Below are 21,511 nucleotides of genomic sequence, written 5' to 3'. Positions count from 1 at the left end.
CTGCGTTAATAAAACAAATTAGGAAGCAATTATTCCCTGAGTCTGGTTTCACTTGCCTATGCATTGACTATTCATTACTATTCATTACTTGACAGAGAAGGCAAAGGTAGGAGACATGCAGTTAAAGTATAAGATATCATGCAGTTAAAGTATAGTGATACCAAGGTGTCACTCTCAATTAAAAGCCAAAGAGAGCTATCATGGCATTGCAGGAGCAAAAGATCTACTCCAACATGATCATCTCACAGAGGAGAAAACACAGAGGCTAAGTGATATGCACAGAGTCACAGAGCACTAGAGAGTGGGGAAGGGCAGGCAGAGAAGCTTTTCTCCTCGGGTGTGCTGCTGATAAAACATCTCAGAGCTCGTCGTATTAATCGGAGGGAACAGAAATTTGGTTCAATCCTACTTTTCAGGTACTTCTATGATGCATTTCAAAACCAAAGAAGCATCTTTTGTGTTCTCTGCCAGGCAGGGAGCCTTACTATTCGTATGTGTTAATTACACATGTTATGGAGGAGTAAAGATGGTACATCCATTTCAGAGACCAACCACAGCAAATGACAAGTGAAAAATATGGGGCCATACAGTGCTCCCGGGGTTGCTTATTTTCCCAGACTACCATGTGGGGAATCAAACATGTCTACCATCAGGTTGGGGATAGGTCAGTGCCAGTATGTAGAAGGGTCTGCTCAGGGAGCTGGTGCAGGGACAGAAGCCTTCCAGTCTACCTTGAATCTATGGTGATTCCAAGGGTGCCTATCACTCCTGGCCCAAGAACTTCCCTTATTGATATTTTACCCGAATGTGGACAGCTTGTCTCTGTCCAAATTCTCTCTGAAACCTCCACATTGCTTTTAAAGTATCATGGAGGAGTATAGCATTTATGGCCCTGTGAGCTGGCTATCTGTGCAAATCTAAAATAGAAAATCTTCTCAAGTTGAGTGGAGACAGATCTCAAGGAGACTGAGACTCACATTGCCTTTACCATGTAGGGACTTGAACCAGCTAGAGATCACTAGTATCTTTCTTGCCCCTGAATTGCTTTGTGGAGACCCTTTAGAGCCTACCACAGCTAAAACCCTTTGCAGGGGACCTTAGGCAGATGGACCTCTGAAAGTATATTTCTGCAGAGACAGCTGTGGGCATGAAGGTTGGAGATGAGCATCTCTGCTAACTCACATAATAGCAAAAATGGAAAGCATTGTGCCAAATTTTTTTAGAACAGCTACAAAATTTCTAAATTACACAATATACTCCTTAAAACTTTTAAAATTCAGATATAATTACACACAGTGAAATGCATCCATCTTAAGCATATAGTTTGATGTGTTTTTGATGAATACATGCACTGCCGTGGCCAATACCCCAATCAAGACACAGAGCATTGCCATAACCTTAGAAAGTTCTTTATACATCTTCCTAATCATCCACAACCCTGCTGCCCCTCACCAAAGGCAACTATGATTCTGATTTTTATCTCATAGATCAGTTTTGCCTGCTGTTGAACTTCATCTGAACTAATGCAATATGTACTCTTTTGTGCTGGCTTATGCATTATGCTTTTGAGGCTCATCCATGTGTTTGTATGTACTAATAGTTTGTTCCTTTTTATTGTTAAGCAATATTGGATCGAATGGATATGTCATGATTTGTTTATCCATTCTTCTTTGATGTACATTTGGGTTGTTTCCAGTTTGTTGCTTTTACGAATAAAGCAGTTACCAACATTTCCATAGAGGTCTTTTTGAGGACTTATTTTCATTTTTCTTGGTTAAATCGCTAGCGGTAGAATTGCTGGATCATAAGTTAGGTGTGTGTTTAACCTTACAGGAAACTGCCAGACAGTTTACATAATGCACTCTTAATTAATAAACCTGATTACCTGTGAATTCTTCTACATTTTTTATTTCATGATTTGTTTTTGTCTTGAATTGCGTTGATAGGTTATGGGTACATATTCTTTTGAAATGTATCCTTAAGGATAAGACCTTGATTAACTATTATCATTTTAATGGTTCTTCAATTCTTCTGAGTTGTTTATGCAAACAACTTGGAATCTGAAAGAATCATATTGGAAAACTGGGATGATCTCTTTTGTGACTCTCTCCCATATTTTTATCATCTTCTTTAATATTTTATACATACAAAAATATGTGTAATATATGCATTAGTTATAAAGCATAATGATAAAGTGGAAATCTGTAAATTTACCACCCGACCTGAGAATGAACATAGTTCTGAGAACATTGCATGTGCCTCTGGGGTTCTCCCCACTCCCTCCCAGAGGTAACCAGGATCCTATGTTTTGTGTTCTTTATTAATCCTCTTGCCAAAACAAAAGTAAAACAAAACAAAAATACTTTATTGTGTATTTAATTATTTTACTTTAAAAAATGCCACAAGTTTTTTGTTGTCCTTGCGTTTAAGAGCTTTATCAAAATGGTGTCGTGTGCTTTTTTTCAGAACTTGCGTTTTTTTTTTTTAATTTAAAATTGTGTTTCAAAGATTTGCCCATGTGTGTGTGGCTGTGGTTTATTCGCTTTTGCTTTGAATGACATTCCTTTCTGGAAATATACCATAGTGTATTGTGTACTTAGAATACTTATCAATTGTCATCTGTGCTGTTTTTCACATTTTCACTTGGTACATATTACATTTTGGGGGCGTCTGGTACATTTAGCAGAATATTTTGAAATAAAACTTTTCAAGTAAACAGTTTTTAAAAGGTGAAAGTGAGCAACCAGTTTCAGCTCCAAATGAAGGGAAATTTATAAGACACCTGGGGAAAATTGCATAAAACAAAATGGGTGATGCATTGTTGGTGCTATTATAAAGCAAAGACTCCAATTAATGTTTTACTACATGATTTTATTTCCAAGGTTGAAAAAATAAGTTTGACTTTGAGATGTAGAACGTAATCCTTGAAGAAAACACAAATCACCTTCTTTGTCTAGGTGATCAAGTTAGAGCTAAAAAGCAATCTAAATTTTCACTCTCTTCTCAATATTAAGCTCTATAATAGTAAGCATGTAACTTCACTGTCTAAAATAACTTAATCTTATGTATTTCCTACTACTTTAGGAAAACACAAACATTTAAAAAACTCACAAATGAAAAATAATTTTGGTTAAAAAAACTCTACAGTATAAATAACTATACATTTCTCTTTATTCCATAAACCTCCTTATGTTCAGTGACAACTCAATGGGCATTTTTATTACTAATACTTGAAATATATTGTGTAGTAAAGATGCTTATATTAGCATTCACCTTTTAAAATCAGCTCTAAACTTTTGTCTTAATTTACAAGTATGTATTAAAAAATTCTGAACACTAAATACGATGAGAATATAATATTGATATTCCTTTACATTTAGCTGCAGAATGGATCTGTGGGCATCAAGATTAACCTCATGCAGGGAACTCTCTGAAGAAATATTTTAAAAATTAGTAAACTAAATTTTAATTATTCACATATAGTGCCTTATTTTTAAATGATACATGCTAAATTTGAGTTTCTTTTTAAAGATTCTAATATGTTTCTTCCTTTGCTAATGTCCAGAAACATCTAAAACTGGAACATTGTATTTGAAAATTAAGCTGAATTTCAGTTAAACAAAAACAAATCCCATATGAATGACTCTTTTAACTAAAAAAGAAAAAAAAAGATTTATTTCCTTTCTATACACTGACTCACTGAATTGAGCTAAAAATTTCCAAGGGGAAAAATGATCTAGGAAATAAATATAGGGGGGAAAAGGGCTAGGTTTCCATCGTGATAGCTTCTGACTTGTTTTCAGTTCTTAATTGAAAAAATTATTTACGAACGATGGGATGCATAATGTAACTCGGAAATCCTTTACAATTAGAGTAAAAAAAGAAACCTACCTTTCCTTTAGAAACGTTCTCCTCTTACCAGACAGCCTAATTGTTTGAGACAAACACTGCCACTCGATCTAGACATTCCCAACTCTTTTATTAGCCATCTTCTTTTTTATTTATTATTGACATCAATCAGCCTGAGTCATGAAACCGGACCACATTACAGACGACACGTGGTCCAATCACTATTTTTAAAAGTCCACGTATTTCAAACTCCTTTCTCCAGCCATTGCTGGGCTGTTTCTCCTTTGAGAACCTGGTCTCCGCAGCATTATTTCATTAGATGGCAGTCCTAGGGCAGTCTCTCTTTGGGGAAACCGCTCCTTGGTCACATTCAGGAAAACCACCAAGGAGACCTGGAATTGGTGCTGGTTTCTAGTCACTTACGTAGCAAACGAAACTAGAGAGACGTGCTCGGGAGGACCCCAGGCAGGTGCGGATGGGTTGCCGCAGTGACCACTGATCGCGCGTGTGTGCGGCACATTCCCGGGTCCCGACACCAGCCGGGAGACCCGTACGAGCCCGGGCTTCGGCCCCGGCCCCCCACCCAATCCTCAGGAGCCCTTCGGACACGCCCCCCCAGCCTCCGGGGCCCCGCAGCCCCGCACTGTGCACGCGCCTCGGCCGCTCCCCGCAGCCGCCCACGTGGTGGAGCCCCGAGCCTCGTGAGGCCGCGAGGAGAGCCCAGGGCGGGCCGCGGGTCGTGGAGGCCCGACCAGCGCGACCCAGCCTGGCCAGCCCCCTGCCCGGGCCCCCACATTTCCTCTCCCGGAGGGAGGCGACACTCCGCCGGCCGGCCCTCCCCGGCGCCTGCCGCGCCCCCTGGCGGCCGCCGCGGGGACGCGCCCTGGGCACGCGGGGCAGCCTGTCTGGGCCCCCCTTCCCCGGCTCGGGGCCCGCGGGGGGCGGCAGGCCGTCTCCCCTCGCGCCCCTGAGCCAAGCCATGCGGGCCGCGCCCTTCCCCTTCAGCTCCCCGCAAGCACCAGAACTCCGGGCTCCCTGGTCGCGAGGCCGCGGCCGTCCCAGCCTTGCGTGAAAGTGCCTGTCTTAGTAGCTTGGGGGTCTCCTTTCTCCCAGGTGTGCCCCTCCCGCCACATTCGGGCTTTCCAGCACGCTGAGGAAAAAAATGCCGCATGCACGCACTTATTTATTTATTTTGCAACAGCTGCAAGAAACAATGAAGCTTTTCAAGACCCGAGGAAACGCGCTTTCCAGCCGTGCTGTTGTTTTCAATGAACCTCTCCGGCCCCGCACTGCCCGCTCACCCCGCCCGCTCCGCCCGCTCCGCCCCCTCCCCTCCTCCCCTCCTCCCCTCCTCCCCTCTCCTCCCCAGCCTGCCCCTCCGCCGAGCCCGGGCCGGCGCCGGGGGCATTGTTTTTGGAGTCTTGCGGGAGGGGAGGGCGCGTGCAGGGTGGCCGGCGCAGTGCGGGTGGGGGCGAGAGCGTGTGGGCGCGCGCGCGCGTGTGCCGGCGCGGGCGGGGGGCGGGGGCGGTGCCTCGCAGCCTCGCACCCCACGCCCGGGCTCCGCTCCGCACGTCCCTGGAATCCCGGGCTCCGGCTCTTGGCGCGCGCCGTCCTGGGCCGGGCCCTCGGCGCGCCGCGGCTGCGGCTGTGGCCGCTCCAGTGTGCGCGCGGGCGCGTGTGCGCGGTCCCGAGAGCTCGCGCGCGCGAGCCCCCAGTGTGTGGCAGCGGCGGCGGCAGCGGCGCGGCGAGGCTGAGGCTCTTGTTTACCAGCATTAACTCCGCTGAGCGGAAAAAAAAAAAAAAAAAGGGAAAAAACCCGAGGAGGAGCGAGCGCACCAGGCGAACTCAAGAGAGGCGAGCGAGCGAGAGGGACGCCGCCAGCGAGCCTGTCTCCGGCGCGCCCGTGCCCGGCGCTTGCAGACCCTCGGCCCCGCTCCCCGGGCCCTCCACGCCCCTCCCGCGCGAGGGGAGCTCCACGGCGCGTTGCGCGCCTCGGCTTTGACCTTCAGCGAGCCGGAGCCCCCGCGCGCGGAGCCGGCGGCGGCGGGCGGGGGCCGGGCGGGGGCCGGCGCGGAGCCCGGGCGGCGCGGCGGGAGTGCTGAGCGCGGCGCGGCCGGCCCGCCGCTTTGTGTGTGTTCTGGATTTGGGAAGGAGCTCGCGGCGGCGGCGGCGGCGCTGAGGGAGGAGGCGGCGGCGAGCGGAGCCCGGAGGAGGAGGAGGAGGGGGAGCCGCTCATTCATTTTTACTCCGCATTTCTGCCCCTGGCCGGCCTCACCCGCGACCCGGACTTCGGGGCAATCTTGCGAACTGCGTCGCGCCCTCCAGCCGCGTAGGCTCGGGTGTCGGACAGCCTCCCCCTCTGCCTGGGGTCGGGTTTGTTTTTCCTCGCCGAGACGAATTTGGGCTTTGCCCCCTTTCTGTGCAGTTTTCCCCCCCTCCTGCCTCTCTGGGTTTGAAAATGGAGGCCGACGACGCCGACAGCCCGCCCCGGCGCGCCTCGGGTTCCCGACTCCGCCGAGCCCTGGGCCGAGGCTGCCGGCGCTGAGGGGCCGCCCCGCGCCGCCGCCCGCCCGCTCCGCGCACCCGGAGGGTCCCCGGCCGGCGCCGCCTTTGGAGTATTGTTTCTTTCGCCCTGTTTTTGGAGGGGGCGAAGACTGAGTTTGAGACTTTTTCTTTCCCGTTTTTTTCTTTTTTCCTTTTTCCTTTCTTTTTTCTTTTTTCCTTTTTTTTTTTTTTTTTTTTGAGAGAGGGGAATTTCGTCCCAAATAAAAGGAATGAAGTCTGGCTCCGGAGGAGGGTCCCCGACCTCGCTGTGGGGGCTCCTGTTTTTCTCCGCCGCGCTCTCGCTTTGGCCGACGAGTGGAGAAAGTGAGTATGTGCCCGCCGCCCGCGGCCACTGCGGGAACTTTTCCTCCGAGGGGCTGCGCCCTGTTTGCGAAACCCGAGTTGCCACTGTCGCAGCTGTCGGGCCCCCGGGCTCGGGAGCGGCGGGGCGGGGTGCGGAGGGGCTCGGCTGGAAGGCCGGAGCGGCCCCGGGGCCCCAGTTCAGCGCACCCTCGCACGGGAAGGGCCTCGGGGGCTTTCTCTTTCGCTGTCCCGAGAGCCCTGCCCCGCGGGCCGGTTGTCTTGGGCTGCGCTCGTGCCCGCGCTGGGACTCCGTCGGGGAAGTTCGCGCCGGCCCGGGCCCCGCCACCCACACCTCACCCCCTCCCGGCGCGCGGGCCACTCCGCACAGAAAGCTGGCCCCCGCGCGGCGCGCAGACGGCGGTGACAGCTCCCGCGGCCGCGCGGGGCCCTCGCTGCTGGGGCACACACGGTGCCCGGGGGCGGGGGTCGGGGAGCCCACCGGCCGTGGTGTTCCAGGGGGAGGCGCCCGGCGGAGAGGCCCCGCAGCCCCAGGACACGTTTCCAAACCTCCCAGCTCGGCCTCTCGTCGCCAACGCGCCTGGTCCCTCGGGCGTTTTGGGATCCTGGCCTTTCCCTTCCCGTCACTTTCGCCCGATCTTTGGCGGGTTACCTGCCCCCGGCTTCGGCTTCCCGCGGCTGCCCTGTGCCGCTCAAGGGTTGGGGGGAGCGTTCCCGCTTAGCACCCCCCCTCCCCTGGAAAACAGCTAGGTCGGGGGCTCTACATCAGTCTGGCTTTTCCGGGGAGCGAGTCTGGGCCACTAGTTAAAAGGGTTCTGGGATTTTCTTCAACCCAGTTGCTATCCGCGGGTAGACGCCTCTCTTCCTCCTGGCGGGGCTGGGGGTGGTCGGGCAGCATCCGACTGTGCTAGAGTGGGTGTGTGGTCCGAGTCGACGTGCAATTCCACACACGTGCTCGCAACGCGGGGCTGTAGCTGTCGCCACACGGCCGCTCGGGGACACCTAGGCGCCTGGCCCTGGCGAGAGGTGTCGTGCGCCGTGGTTTAAGGAGCGCCAGGGTCTGCGGCAGCGGAGGAGGTGGGCGGGAGGGTGTTTTGTTTTGCGAGCGCAGAGCCCTCGCCTTGGTTTTGTGGCCGGAGTTGTGTGGCACTACCTACCCCCCGCCCCCGCCCCGCACTTCCGTTGTACAAAGTTAATAAGCAATATCGCTCCACGCTCGCTATCGCTTGCAATCTGATAGCTTTTGTTTTGATAGCGTCGGGTAGGGGTAGGGAAGTGCGGGGAGGGAGGGAGGGAGAACTTAGGGCCCCACGGTGTGTGGAGGGAGGCGAGGGAGGGGGTTCCATACTCAAAAAATTGAAACGTGGTTTCCTAGCGTAGTCGCGATGGTAGGGTAATTTGAACACGACGAAAGTTTAAATGCAGTCGGAGAACTGGGGCTGGGAACGGTGAGGGCGTGTTGGTGAGTAATGTTTGCCGAGGGTATGCAGGTGGTGCCAATTAACTTTTAAAAAATCACGACCGAGCCTTGAAGAGTGAGGGGGAGAACCGGGAGGCGGCGGGCGGGGGGGGATGGTCTGGCCCCATCACAGGGGCGATTCGGAAAGGCTGTTTGTGTAAACAAACCCTTCTTAAGTGTCTTGTAAGAAATGAGTCCATGATGGAGTAAGAGGAGATTTTTAAAGAACTGGTGTTTACTACATGGAGTAAGTCGCAGATTGAGGCCGGACCTTCCACAAATCTGAGCTCTCCTGCTCTTTGTTTTCTAAACTTTCAGCTCACTGGATTGGATGAAAGGCTTTCGGCTCCCTTCTAAGGATTACAGATGGTGTTTGGGGGGGCGGGGGGGGGACAGGAGAGGGTTTCTAGCCTCTAAAAGCTAAACACAGTTTAGAAGACACAGGAGAGCTAATCAATTTTTTTATGCCATGTTACCGAAGTGTGTAGTGTCTCTAGTTTTATTATTTAACGTTAGTAAGTTCCGAAATTCACAACAGCAATGATAGCCTTCTTGAGGAAGGAGTCGGGCATTTTAAAATAGGATGTCTTGTTTGGAGTGATCTTCATGAAAAAATGCTCTTTGTGAAAGGCAGTTCTTTCTTGAGAAAACAGGAGGAGAAGGGGCATTTTTCATGCTACTGAGAGACCAAAGTTTTTTTCTCAAGGATCCCTTGAAAATTGTTGGTTCCTGAAAACCTGATGGATGGCCAGAAGGCACTCTGACTCCCCATTTGGTTCGTCCAAGTCCTCACTCAGTGTCTGCTCCTTCCCACGGCTCTGAAGTTTTCAGGAGAAAATGATAAGCTCAGTGTTAGCATGTGTTTGCTTTTTAGTCAGAAAGGTGGTAGAAGATTTAACTCTGATGGAAATAAACTACTGAATCCAATCGGAGATAGGTAATTCTTTTGGCTGTCTAGGATAGTGATAAAAATTGGGATGGTGTTGGTTCCTATTGTGTTGGCATATTTAAGGATTAGTGTTTAGTCTTTGAACACTGAAACCTACAGCAGTAGGGTGATTTTCTTTTAAATCTTTAACTTAGATTTAGAAGTTTTTGAGGCAGATGAAGTCATGCAGATATGTTTGTTTTATATCAACATAATGTGAACAGAGCATCTAAAGAAGGGAGTCTTGGAAGTTATGAGTGGTAGATCATCTGATGGCTTCTTCTTCCTTCTCTTCTTTTAAAAAATCCATATTCACTTCAAACAGATTGTGGCCATCTCATTAAAAGGGTTCAGTCATCTTTCTGCCCCAGGCACAGTCATATCCTATTGTCAGAGAAATATAGGTATGTGAAAGGTTGGTGTTTAAAGAAGTTGGTGTTTTATTACCAGAGGAAGAGCCCAGAATAAGAAGTTGGAAAGAACCTAAATAGCAAATTACAGTTTAGACTCTCTAGAGGGAACTAGCAAGTAAATGGTACTTTTGAGTAGGGATGGGGTGTGGGTCAGGATTTGGAGTTTAAAAGGTTATATGTTTGATTTGTCAGAAGGATTAGAAAAATCCAACCTAAGAAATATGCTAAGGTTGACTGGAAGAACCTTAAAAACAAAGTGCTAAGTGAAAGAAGTCAATCACAGAAGACCACATATTGTATGATTCCATTTATATGAAGTCCAGAATAAGCAAATCCGTAGAGACTGAAAGTAGATTAGTGGTTGTGTGGGGGGCGGGGAAGCGGGAACAGGGAGTGACTGTTAATGGGTATGGGGTTTCTTTTGGGGGTGATGAAAATGTTCTAAAATTAGATTGTGGTGATGATTGTACAACACTGCACTAAAAACCATCGAATTGTACACTTTAAATTAGTGACTTTTATGGCATGCGAATTATATCCCAATAAACCTGTTGTGTTTTTTGGTAGAGATGTGCCGAGGTCGACAAGAATGCGTTGTGTTCCTTTGAACATAGAGATTAGATTAAAATTATTAAGTAAATTTGTCCAGCAGGTTGGTGTCTGTCTCTTCTTTATTTGTGGAGTTTTTCAGATCTATGCCCTATAGCAGTACAACAAACCGATGGCTGATGTTCTATCAGCAGCAGGGATTCAAGGCCACAGGAGACATGGAGAAGGAAAAAAAAAAAAAATCTTGGTTCCACGTAGCTCAAGTTAAGGATTAGGGGGTTGGATTAAAGAAACACAAATGCTGGTGAAAGTCAGATTTGTGACAGTAAAATCCTTCATTGCATCTGAAACGGAGTTGGTTTTTCCAAGATTAAAGTTTAGGAGCTGGGTCTGGATGGCTTTTTTTGTGTTTCCAGTTTTCTTATGTTTTCCAACAAAGAAATAATGTACTGTTTTAAGGTGGTAAAGAATTTCCACTTTTTTTTTTTTTGACATCCAATATTAACTACTTTCGTAGTGAAGACCGAGGATGAATGTGGTGGGTTTTTCTTTGTTGCTCATTTTATTTTCTAAAAAGCTCCAGAATCTGAGCAGGAAACAGAATCTTTGTAAAAGATAGCAGTGGTTGCAGGCATACAGTAATTTTTTTAAATTTAAAATTTCTCAGGGAACAAAAGATTTAAAAATAGAGCAAAGGCAGTTTTGTTTTTAAACAGTTATACCTTCTTCCAGGTTTACCTTGGCCTTTTAATAGGAAAAGGCGTAGAGAATAATTGTTGTTTACTTTTGTTTTTGGTCTTTGTCTAAGGTTTAGTTTACTAATAAAAATGTTTCCTGTCCTTATTGTTGCAAGATCAGGGCTGTGATGAAAATCAACTGTATCATTTTCACTTGTTGCCTTAGAGTTTTGCCAAGGGGAGCCCCCAAGGGACAGTAGCTTCCTTTTAAATCTGGTTTCATTTGTTTTGTGAAAATGTGCTTTGAGAAGCAACCGAATCCAACCAGCACTTATTGGGCACCTTCTGTATGAAAGCTGGACCCTGTGCTAGGCAATGCGTAAGCTTACAAAGAAAGAGGACTTTGCTTTTGCCCTCGGGGCATTTTATAAACTCCTTCATGAAACAAAGTTGCTTGGACATTCAGATCTTTTTTAGACTCAACACAGGATAGGCAGTTTTCAAATTGACAGCAAACAGCATTTTAAAGGCTCTTTAAAAACATATCTACAGACTTAAGATATAAAGTAAACCAATGTTGCTGAATCTTCTCAAGCCCTGTGTTGTACCTCCGATTGCAGTGGCATGGCAGGCCATGACACATTGGACGCATTCACTCATCTTTGCTCAGCCTCGCTGCTTTGGGAGAACATTGGTTATGACAATTGTGATTAAAAGTATGGAGTGTTGCAGTTACCTTTTGCCAAAACTTTAGGAGTTACAGGTGTGTACATGAATGCTGCACAGCGTGTTTTGAGTTGTAAGGAAGATGGAACTGTTCTGGATTTACACATTGCTTAGCTTTCTGGAAATTATTAGGAAACTTTCTAAATTGTAAGGCTTTATAATTTAAAAGAACTCGCTGTTTTTAAAGGTGTGAAGGGGTAAGAAGATTGAGGAGGCAGTTAAATCTTGAAATTTTTTTTTTAATCCTAAAAGGTAGAAGCCATGTTTCTCTCTGGGTTGTGATTTACTTCGATTTGTTTTCACAGCTCATTTAAATATCATATGGAGGGGTATCTGTGTCAGCTTGCTTTGAACAGCTTTTCTTAGCCAGCCTATGATAGGTGCTGAGTCCAAGAGATGCCCTCCTCTGAATTGTACTAAATATATAATGGTTGCACCCATGCTTGTGGTATAGTTTCTCGATTTCTCTGTCTGAGATTGTTCTGAAGGAAAATTCTGAACACTCTAAAGACAACAAAGTGAATAATGAATGAAGCACTCTGACCCCCCCCTCTCCCCCCAACCCTTGAAAATGGTGTTCGGCCTCAGATTATCAAGAGGAGGTTTTCCTGTTATTTCTAAAGATATGATTTGGCTTAAACTTGAGGGGGGTGGTGGTACATGCAACAGTCCTGATGTTTGTGCACATTGAGACTTGTTGACATATGGGGAGCATAACTGATTTTCAATGTATTTGGAAAGATTAAAACTTTGAGAGATGTATTACTCCTCCCCCTCCCAACTCCAAGGATTGGTAAAAACTGATTTTTTCTAAGAAAAGGGCAAATGTTTGGTATAAAATGATTAGTAAACAAAGGATCTTGAAAAACAAGTCAGGTTGTTAATGGCAATAGATGCATATTCCCTTGGCATGATGAAGTTTGTTTCTTTTGTTAAATTTTGATGGCCATTCTTTGACTCACAATGGTAACAATACCTTTGATTTTGAGACTTTTGAACTTTGGAAGACTAGATTGTTTTCAACTTTGAAAGCATCCATTTTCCTCATGTTGTAAAGTCCCAGATAATCAGTTTTGAAGCTATCCCTACTTTTTTCAGTTATGCCAATTTCACTGATGGCTTATGAAATTGATTCATTTCAAAATCTTAAGGAAATATTGATATTTATTGAATTGAGAAATAGTTTTTTTTTCCCTCCCTGAGCTTTCTCAGTAAATACACGTTGAACACTTACTGGACTCAGGTCTTTAAGTTTAAAAATTCATTCTGATACCATAAACTATTTTGCATACATTTTTCAAGGTATGAGTCAAACCATAGAAATCACTTGCTATATTTATTGAGAACACTAAAGAAACACACTAATAAGCAAGGCTTATATTTTTTCTTTCTTTTTTGTGCCCTGACTACAAAGAATTTTTAAACTTACAGGTTGCTATTCAGATCTTACTGGAACATAACAGAAAGTAGTTTCTTTTATGATGAGGGATGAATGCCTACGATTGCCATAACTTTTACAGTGTATTGTTGCTGTTATTTATGACTGGGGAAAGTAAGTAGGGATGTGGGGACTGACTTTATTCTCATATTTATCCTCTCCTTGGTAAGTGCTGGTGATGGCTTACTTTGTAAGTTGCTGGGGATGCGTCCATGGAGCTGAGTGACTTTGCCCACATAGGGTGGCTGATGGTCTTGCAGTTCATACTTTCTTATTTGAAATAGTTTGGTGGCTTAGCCACATGGGGATGCATATGACTGGTGCCACCAAATATTGCCGAGAGAGCCATGCCTGCCTTAAATTGCTTACATTATAATCTGGATTTTTTTAAGAAGCATTTATATTTAAAGACTTTAGCAGTATTGTATTCCTGGTCCAGAAGGTCTTGGCGGTGGGGGGGGGGGGGGGAGATGGTGGAAGGGGGATGATGGTTGAAACTTTATTCTTTTATCTCACTCCTCACTCTCTTAGCCCCCTTAACAAGACAGGCATCTACTTCAGTAATAATTATATAATAAAAATGCTATGCAAAATTGTGTGTGTGTGTGTTTCCATTCCATTCATTCAAATTCTGACAGTTTTAAATACGTTATTGTTTCGGTCTTGTATACTTTTGTATGGCTACTTTCTTTTTAACCTGGCACTAACTTTCTTTAAACTGGCTTTGGGATTATTTGTCAGTTTGGTAATTCAGGTGTATGCATACTGCCATTTGAATTACTCTTGACATGGGAGAACAAATATATTTTGACAGCCTTAAAGCTTAAATGTTTTATAGAGCAGAACTTTTAAATTTTCCTGAGATATTTTGGATGCCTACTTTCCGCTTGTCCTCTCCTGTAAAAATATAATCAGTGGGTGGTTTGTCTCTCTAAAATTGATATTGGAAATACATATTTGACTAAGTAAATGAGACAGCACCAATTTGGGTCAGGCAAATTTTAGTTAATAGCTTTAGTGAATAGTTAAGGAACAGAAGTCTGATGATAATTAGGGAGACATGAGTTTATGCATAACAGTTTTCCCCAAATTTGAAGTATCTGAGTGACTTTTAATAACTTCCTGGGAAAAAGTAGGAAGCCTAGAGAAAGCCAAGGTGTGAGGTCCATGAACCACCTGCGCTATCAGGTGGCAAACAGTTCTTTAAGTCATTAGCTTTATTTAGATTGTAAAATCTTCATCAGATGTGCTCAGATTTATCTGTGTTGTCCTAAATTTATTCTCCCCATCTTTTTTTCCTGGGTCTCGTAATTGTGGGATAATACACAAGCTCACGGACTCAGGATTTGAAAGAGAAGCACAGATTGCCATGAAAACAAATGAACAAAGAGACCAGTGACAGAGGAGGATCTGCTGTTCAGCTTTCCTTCGCTCTGTTGTCTGATTTCTGCGGATAATGAGTTCACGGCATATGTTAGGTCGCAACATTATGGTATAGTTTGGTTACGGGAAATTCTTTTGATATCAATCGCTTTACATGTTTGGGAGATATAGTTGGGATTTTCTTTCTAACATGTACCTCAATAAGATTTCCAACAGTGAATGTTGGATCAGGATGGGATTTCTACATTTTAGTTCTTCAACCCATTCTTTTCTGGGGAGACTGGTTAATCGAATGTTTCCTTTCTACCTCACTGAGTCCCTTGAAATCATTTAGATTTGCTCCTGATTCCGGCTCCACCCTGGTCCAGGCCAGGCCTGCATCATGTCTCCGAGGAGATGCTCTGCAGGCCTCTGAGCTGCTTTGGCCACTTAGACTCCTGTGCCCTCTCTCTGGTCTGATGGATTGGCCAGCCTCAAATTGGCAGCATGTGCCTTTTGTGGTGCTGCACTGTGGTCCAAGAATCAAGTCCAAGACTCCTCATACTGGGCTGTGGTACATCCTTAGTAAGACTGTGCTGTAGGGATCCTGTGTTAATTCCCAGCACTCCCCAACACCCATGCTTTAGCTCTGAGGTTAATAAGCCATGCCAGTCCTGTCTCCATGGTTTTGTTCCTGCTGCATTCATGGTCTGGAATGTTTTTCCTTTTTGCTGCCCTGCCACCCCCATACCGAATAGTAGGAGGTGCTACTCTAGAACACAGCAGAGTCACCTGGTTCTGGTTTCTTTGTTGTCAATTAGGTCTTTGACCCCGGAACAAGTTATTTAACTTTTTTGAGTCTCAACAGAAACGTAGACACTTAAAATAATTGGGAAGTTTTCTCCTTTTCTCATTAAACAACAACATAAAAATATTTTCTAATATATTTAGAAAACTAAAGTCAGAAACATTGGGGAATGGAGTTTTTTATTTAAAAAAAAATCTCTAGGTTTCAGATCTATAAAGTAGGGACAGGATGTTAGCTATGTAAAGATTTTTTATTTATTTGAGAAAGAGCGCGTGAACATGAGAGGGGGGAGGGGCAGGGGGAGAGGGAGAAGCAGGCTTCCCGCTGAGCCAGGGGCCTTGACATGGGGCTCCATCCCAGGACCCAGGGATCATGACCTGAGCCGAAGGCAGACTCTTAACGCACTGAGCCACCCCGGTGCCCCACAGATGGTAGCTATCTAAAGGTGGAATTTAATTTCCCCCAATACCTTTCTGTGGTTTTAATAGATCTGAGATGACATCCTTTCATTTCTAACTCAGATTCCCCTTCCTTCATGAAGCTTTTCAGATTACTCTAACTTCTATAGACCTAACTTCCCCCTCACTCCTTTGAGTTCATAACCACTACTGTGCTGGTTAACAGTGGTGATTTGTTTTGTCTTGTACCTGAGCTGTTGTCATTTTATGAGGCTGTAAAGAGCAGTGGAGCCAAAGAGCCTGCTTTGAATCTCAGCTCCTCAGTAGCTAAGATCTCAGGCAAATTACTTAATCTTCCTGTGTCTCAGTTTCCTTGTCTGTGAAACTGTCATTTTAGTAGAACCTACTTAGTACATTTTTTATAAAAATTAAGTGACATATGCAAGTGCTTAGAAGAGAGGCTAACATACACTAAGCCCCTCAGACTTCAGCTTGTTACTGCTCTTATGGACGTGACATTCTTGAACAGAGGTGTTGTTTGGATAGTGCCAGGAATATAGGACACGCTAGGTATTTGACTGCCCTTGTCATTGACATGTGATGGATATAAAGCCTGACCTATAATAAATGTTCCACAATAAAAATTTTGTTAAAGTGCTTAACAAGATGCATTTGGCTCGTTAAAGCTCAGTAGTATGATTTACCTTTTTTCAGCAGACAGTGGTAAACCCCTGTAGTTCACCTTTGACTTCAGAGATCTGTTCATTATACCTTCTCCCCTAATTCTTCCAGTTACCCATTTCTGCCAGTGCCGTTGAAGTGTCCAGTGTGTGCTTTGCCCACCTCACTAATGCATAGGCGACACCTAGTGGCCAGAAAAGAAATTCAGCCTGTTTGGGGACTGATTTAACTGAGCTGGTGCCCCAAGGATGGAGATAGCAATCTCCTCCTCCTTCCCGACCTTCCCCCCCCCCCCCCCCCCCCGACCCTTATTTTGCCTTCTGGCTTGGTTCCTGGGAACCGATTGCAGGAAAATGTGGGGACTGCAGGCTTCTGTAGAAACCATTGGGATATGGTTTGGGATTAAGATTGCTGTACTGTGTCAGCCAACTCCTTTAAGAATTAGCTACAATTAGGGTCTTCCTAACTGTTGTAAACAATTTTGACAGAGTTGTTGTATCTAGCGTACCTTTCACAATTCAGGGTTGAAGGTGTTTCTACAGGACTTTAATTAATAAAAAGTTCTAAAATATTTCTTTTGAGATTAGAGATTAAGAAAATAAAGCCTACTAATTCATTCTGAAAAATAAAGCAAGATTTACTTCCCATTGCTCTATTGAAATATGTGGTAACACTTTAATTATCATTCTTATAGGTGTTGCCTTGGGCAATTTTATGTAGTTAGCATGTTCGCCAGTCAGAGTTCCTAATGGAGAATGGACACTTCAGTTACTGGTGTTAGGTCTCACATCAGATGCAGTTTGTTAGGTGTTTTTCTGTATTTGGTTTCATGCTTTTTTGGTATTTTGAGAATCTACTTTCTGACTTCCTTAGCTGCAACGACACTTAGTGTATAGTGGTTATTCCCCTTTACATCTCGAAAGTTTTAGAATCGTTTCCCTGTGATTGCTTTTTATTATTTTTAATTTGGAAATCATTTCTTTGGCTATGTGAGAGAAGACTGCAATGTGCCATCATCTCAGATGTTTTGAACAACTCCTTCAGCTCTTTCTCAAACAGGCTGTACTCATTCAAGTCTCTTTGCCTTGGCGGGTGAAAGCCCCTCTGCCTAAAACAACTATGTTACCAATTTGCCCTCTGGAAAACTTCTTTAAGCTTTAGCTGTGATTTCACCCTCTCTGATGGCCTGGATTGTGCATGCAGGGTGGTTCTGTGACACTCTGTAGCTCTGTTAGCACATTGCCCCCATATTGTTCCTCCCAGTGGTTGGGGAGGGGATGATGGTACCTTGGTCATCTTTGAATTCCTGGGACAAGGCCCGGTGGCCTGGCACATAGGATGACCTCAAACAGAAGACTTCTTGGGGGGGTAAATCCCCTCTCACCTTCCCCTCCCATTCACTTGGAAGCACTCTTTACAACAAATTCATCATCTTTTCATTATAGCTTTGCCAGCGGAAACATTTTACCGTCCTAGGCACTACTATGTAGAACTTGAAAGCAATAAAATTATCTTTAAAATCATTCTTTCAGGGTGCCTGGATGACTCAGTCAGTTGAGCGTCTGACTTTTGGTTTCAGCTCAGGTCATGATCTCAGGGTTGTGAGATCAAGCCCCATATTGGGCTCTGCGCTCAGCACGGAGTCTGCTTCAGATTGGCTCTCCCTCTCCCTCCTGCTCACTCTCAAATAAAAATGAGTAAATCTTAAAAAAATAAAATAAAATCATTCTTTCATTGGGCTTTTTGCACATTGAGGTGAACAGAAACCTTAAAACTCCTGGAAAGGCTATTTGTGAGTCTATCCCTGTGGAGGGAGGCCTTGTTCTGTAAGTTCCCTACAGATAGGATTTAGTGAGTCATTCATCACCACCAGTTGTTGGTAGTGGGCCACATGTAAACCATGGTGGTGCTGGGCGCCTGACTGAAGGCAGGCGGTCAGGCTGGGCTCGGCTGTGTTGTGGTCCAGGCCCGGCCTGATGCGGAGAACCTGGGTGGAGTCTTGGGGCCAGGTGGATGCTGGCCACTTGCTCTCGCTCTCCTGAATCACAGGGCAGGCCTAGGTCACTTCTCATGACCTTTATAGCCTTCAGATCCCAAGACACAAGGGAGAAAGAGCTGAAGGTCTTTGGAAGGTCTGGTTGGAACCAGCAGAAATACTGTGAACAGACATTTGCTTCTGTTTCTTGCATCGATTTCTTGGTGAGGCCAGGAAGCTTTTGCCTTGGATCCTGACAGGGACGGCAGCCAATCATAAAGGCTTCTCATCCCTTGAGTGCCCCCTTTCCTTTTGGGCTTTGGCGAAGGCCTTTGATTGGCCTCATTGTGGAACGACTGAAGGTAGAGTCAGCTCCCTGACCGCCCCCCCTCCCCCCAGCCCCGGAAGTTTATTTGTCTAGGATGGCGCGAAGAGGACTCCTGAAACTAATTAACACCTAAGAAATTATCCTTAACAGCTTCATGCTCCCAAGGAGACTGGTGAGGCGGGATATTTCTTACAGAAAATGTAAACATAATCATTTGAACCTGGCATGTTAATTTCAAGCGTACCTTGTGAAAGAGTATCTTGTAAAGTTGCCATGTGAATGTTCAACAGGGTGGGTGTGAACTCACCAGGACAAGCCGGTACAGCACCTGCCTTTCATCTGCCCGTGTCAGTGGGGTTTGCGTGTGCAGAGCACTGCCTTTGAAGCTCCGTCTGCTCAAACACCTCTCTGCCTCCCTCTCTCCGATGCAGGGAGGCTTCTGGGGAAGGGAGCTACGGGCCTCCGCGTCCCCATCTGTAGTTCGGGATATTTGGGATAATACGAGGATTAGCACCAACGTAGCTGAGATGCCCAGCAGAACCGGCAGGTCAAAAGCATCCAACAAACACCTGGTTTTATCTGTGTCCTTTCCATAGGCCATGGCGGCCCTGCTGGCCTCTCGCAGGGGCTCCTGCGCTCCGGCTCTCTTCCCAGCCCCAGCCCCGGGCATCACCGCTCAAGGGTGGACCTCCTTTCCCTTATGCCCTGTGCGATTTTAAACTCATGAAGTCCAAGCCACAGCTCGGCCTCTGGAACCACTAACGGGCTGCATCTCTGAGCCACAAGAGAAGTTGTCTTTAAGTTAACCCAGCTGGCTCCCGTGGATCCTTACATTCAAGGTTATATCCCATTTAAAGAGGAGGGGAGGGGGGCGCCTAGGTGGCTCAGTCGGTTAAGCATGTGGTTCTTGACTTCGGCTCAGGTCACGATCTCGGGGTCCTGGGGTTGAGCCCCGCGTTGGGCTCTGCTCTCAGTGCAGAGTCTGCTTGTCCTTCTCCCTCTGTTTCTCCCCCTCCACCCCCTCGTGCTCTCTCTCAAATACATAAAATCTTTAAAAAAAAAATAGGAAAGGTACAAGGTGGGCGGTGGGGAGGTTACAAAGCCCTGCTTTTGACATCAGGCCCGCAATGGCCTCACCTCCTCTGAGAGCGTATGGAAAACATGTGTCCTACTTTCTCTCTCCTCAAGGGGCTTACTCTCCAGTCAGGGACCGTCAAATTCTGGTGAACGGTCCCAGGCACATGTGTTCAGTGCTTAATTATGGCAGCTGACTGAGGCTGTGGAGAAGTGTGTGAGCTGTAGGGGTGGGGTCGTTGAGCGGCTGAGGAACTTGAGAAGACTTGAGGGAGTCTGACTCAGGGTTCCAGGGGACAGCGCTCCAGGAGGGCAGGGCCCGTGGGAGCTGTGGTGGAGGTGCACGCTGGGCAGGGGGGACCCGGGCCTTAGAACCCAAGTGTACCCACCAAGGGACTCAGCGATGGGTAGACAGTGGGGAGCTTTGAAGCCTTTTGAGCACTGGAGTGGACTGGTGGAAGGGTGCTGGGGAGGCTGCTCTGGCATCTTGATGGGGTCAGGGTTGGGGGGAGACCAGTGAAGGTGAGGATGAGGGGGACCCCTGAGGAGCAGTCCCCAGTGGGGCAGTTGACGCAGCAGAGCCCTTTGGAAACTGCCGCCCTGGACTTCAGAAAAGCTCCCGTGGAGGAGCACTTACCTTCATCAGGGGCCTCAGGGGTACCTGGTAAGGTCAAGGACCGGTGCTACAACCTTGGGAGTCCTACAGCCTCCAGACTTCCTCTCGTCGTAGCAAAACCTTCCCAGGGGAGCGCTCTCACGTTCCTCACCAAGGGCGCTGCGGGAAGCCAGGTGAGAGATGACCCTTGTTTCCATCTGAGCTGGGTTGGGGGGACCTGAGTTGGCCCTGGCCCTGGCTTCCTGTGACTGGGACGGTCGGGGAACGGCCCGTACCACCCCCCCCCCCCCCCAGCAGTGCTGGCAGATCTTGCAGGGCTATTTCCAACCCTCACCGCACAGGCTGAGAGGAATGAGGAATGATTTGTTTGAAAGAGGATGCCAACTTTGCGTCCAGGTCTGGGCTTTCCTACTGGTGCTTTTTAACTCCTATTGATTTATGTTTTTAACTCGACTGGGCACATTGTAGTTCTCGATGAGAAACAGTCGCCGGTCCTTAGCCTGCAATTGGGGCACAGAGATTCGTGCTGCCTGTTCTAGGACCGAAACTGTTTTCACCGGACAAATAACATTACAAAACGCAGTAAAGCAGGAGGCTTCCTGGGAGGGTGACATCATGTGGCCCCGGGGGACTTTGCATTACTTTTCTGCTATCAGGATAGTGAATTCTGAATTTTAAATCCTCTTCTGCCTGTTTGAGCAGGTAGAGCCTAAGTATCTCAACGGGTCTGTGTTTTCTTCATCTGCAAAGCGGGCCTTCTGCCATGTCCCAGACGCTTTCTCCCCCAGTCGTGGTTGATGGTCCAGGTTCCATTTTGAGATTTGAATTAGAGCTTGGAACCTCTCCAAACAAGAAGTCTACAGCTGTGCTGTTCTGGGACACCTGGTTTACTGTCTCTGCCCCAGCTTTCTCATCTGTAAAATGGGAGATGATAAGGACACCCATCTCAGAGGATGGTTACAAGTGTTCATGAGTGAATACACATCAGTCCCTTAGAACAGAGCGTCTGCCATGACCATTAGGGGTTGGCTGTCATTGTCATGAAGGATGGAAGATTTATACATTAGAAGTTGTTTACTTAAAATCGATGCCCTCCTGGGTATGTATGATTCCTGTGTTTTGCTCTTACTACATTTGCCTTTTCTGACCTTCACATCAAGACTCTCTAGCTTTGGGACACCTGGGTGGCTCAGTCATTAAGCGTCTGACTTCGGCTCAGGTCATGATCCCAGGATCCTGGGATCGAGCCCCGCATTTGGCTCGCTGCTCTGCGGTAAGCCTGCTTCTCCCTCTCCCACTCCCCCTGCTTGTGTTCCCTCTCTCACTGTGTCTCTCTCTGTCAAATAAATAAATAAAATCTTTAAT

At 46.6% G+C, this 21,511-nt stretch overlaps 1 protein-coding gene across 1 annotated transcript in view; it reads left to right on the top strand.

Annotated features, from left to right (window-relative positions):
• Positions 1-5,926: 5,926 nt before the first annotated feature.
• The window catches only part of IGF1R (insulin like growth factor 1 receptor), a 291,551-nt gene continuing 275,966 nt past the window's right edge, over positions 5,927-21,511 (top strand). Inside the window, exon 1 of the mRNA XM_032391239.1 lies at positions 5,927-6,717. Within this exon, the coding sequence (XP_032247130.1) occupies positions 6,624-6,717 (94 nt within the window). The 5' untranslated portion in view covers positions 5,927-6,623. The remainder of the gene's footprint in view (positions 6,718-21,511) is intronic.

Source organism: Phoca vitulina, unplaced genomic scaffold (genome assembly GCF_004348235.1).
Source record: "Phoca vitulina isolate PV1807 unplaced genomic scaffold, GSC_HSeal_1.0 scaffold61, whole genome shotgun sequence".
NCBI classification, from domain to species: Eukaryota; Metazoa; Chordata; class Mammalia; order Carnivora; family Phocidae; genus Phoca; species Phoca vitulina.
Note: the sequence above shows the minus strand (reverse complement) of the source record. Positions and strands in the feature narration are given on the sequence as shown.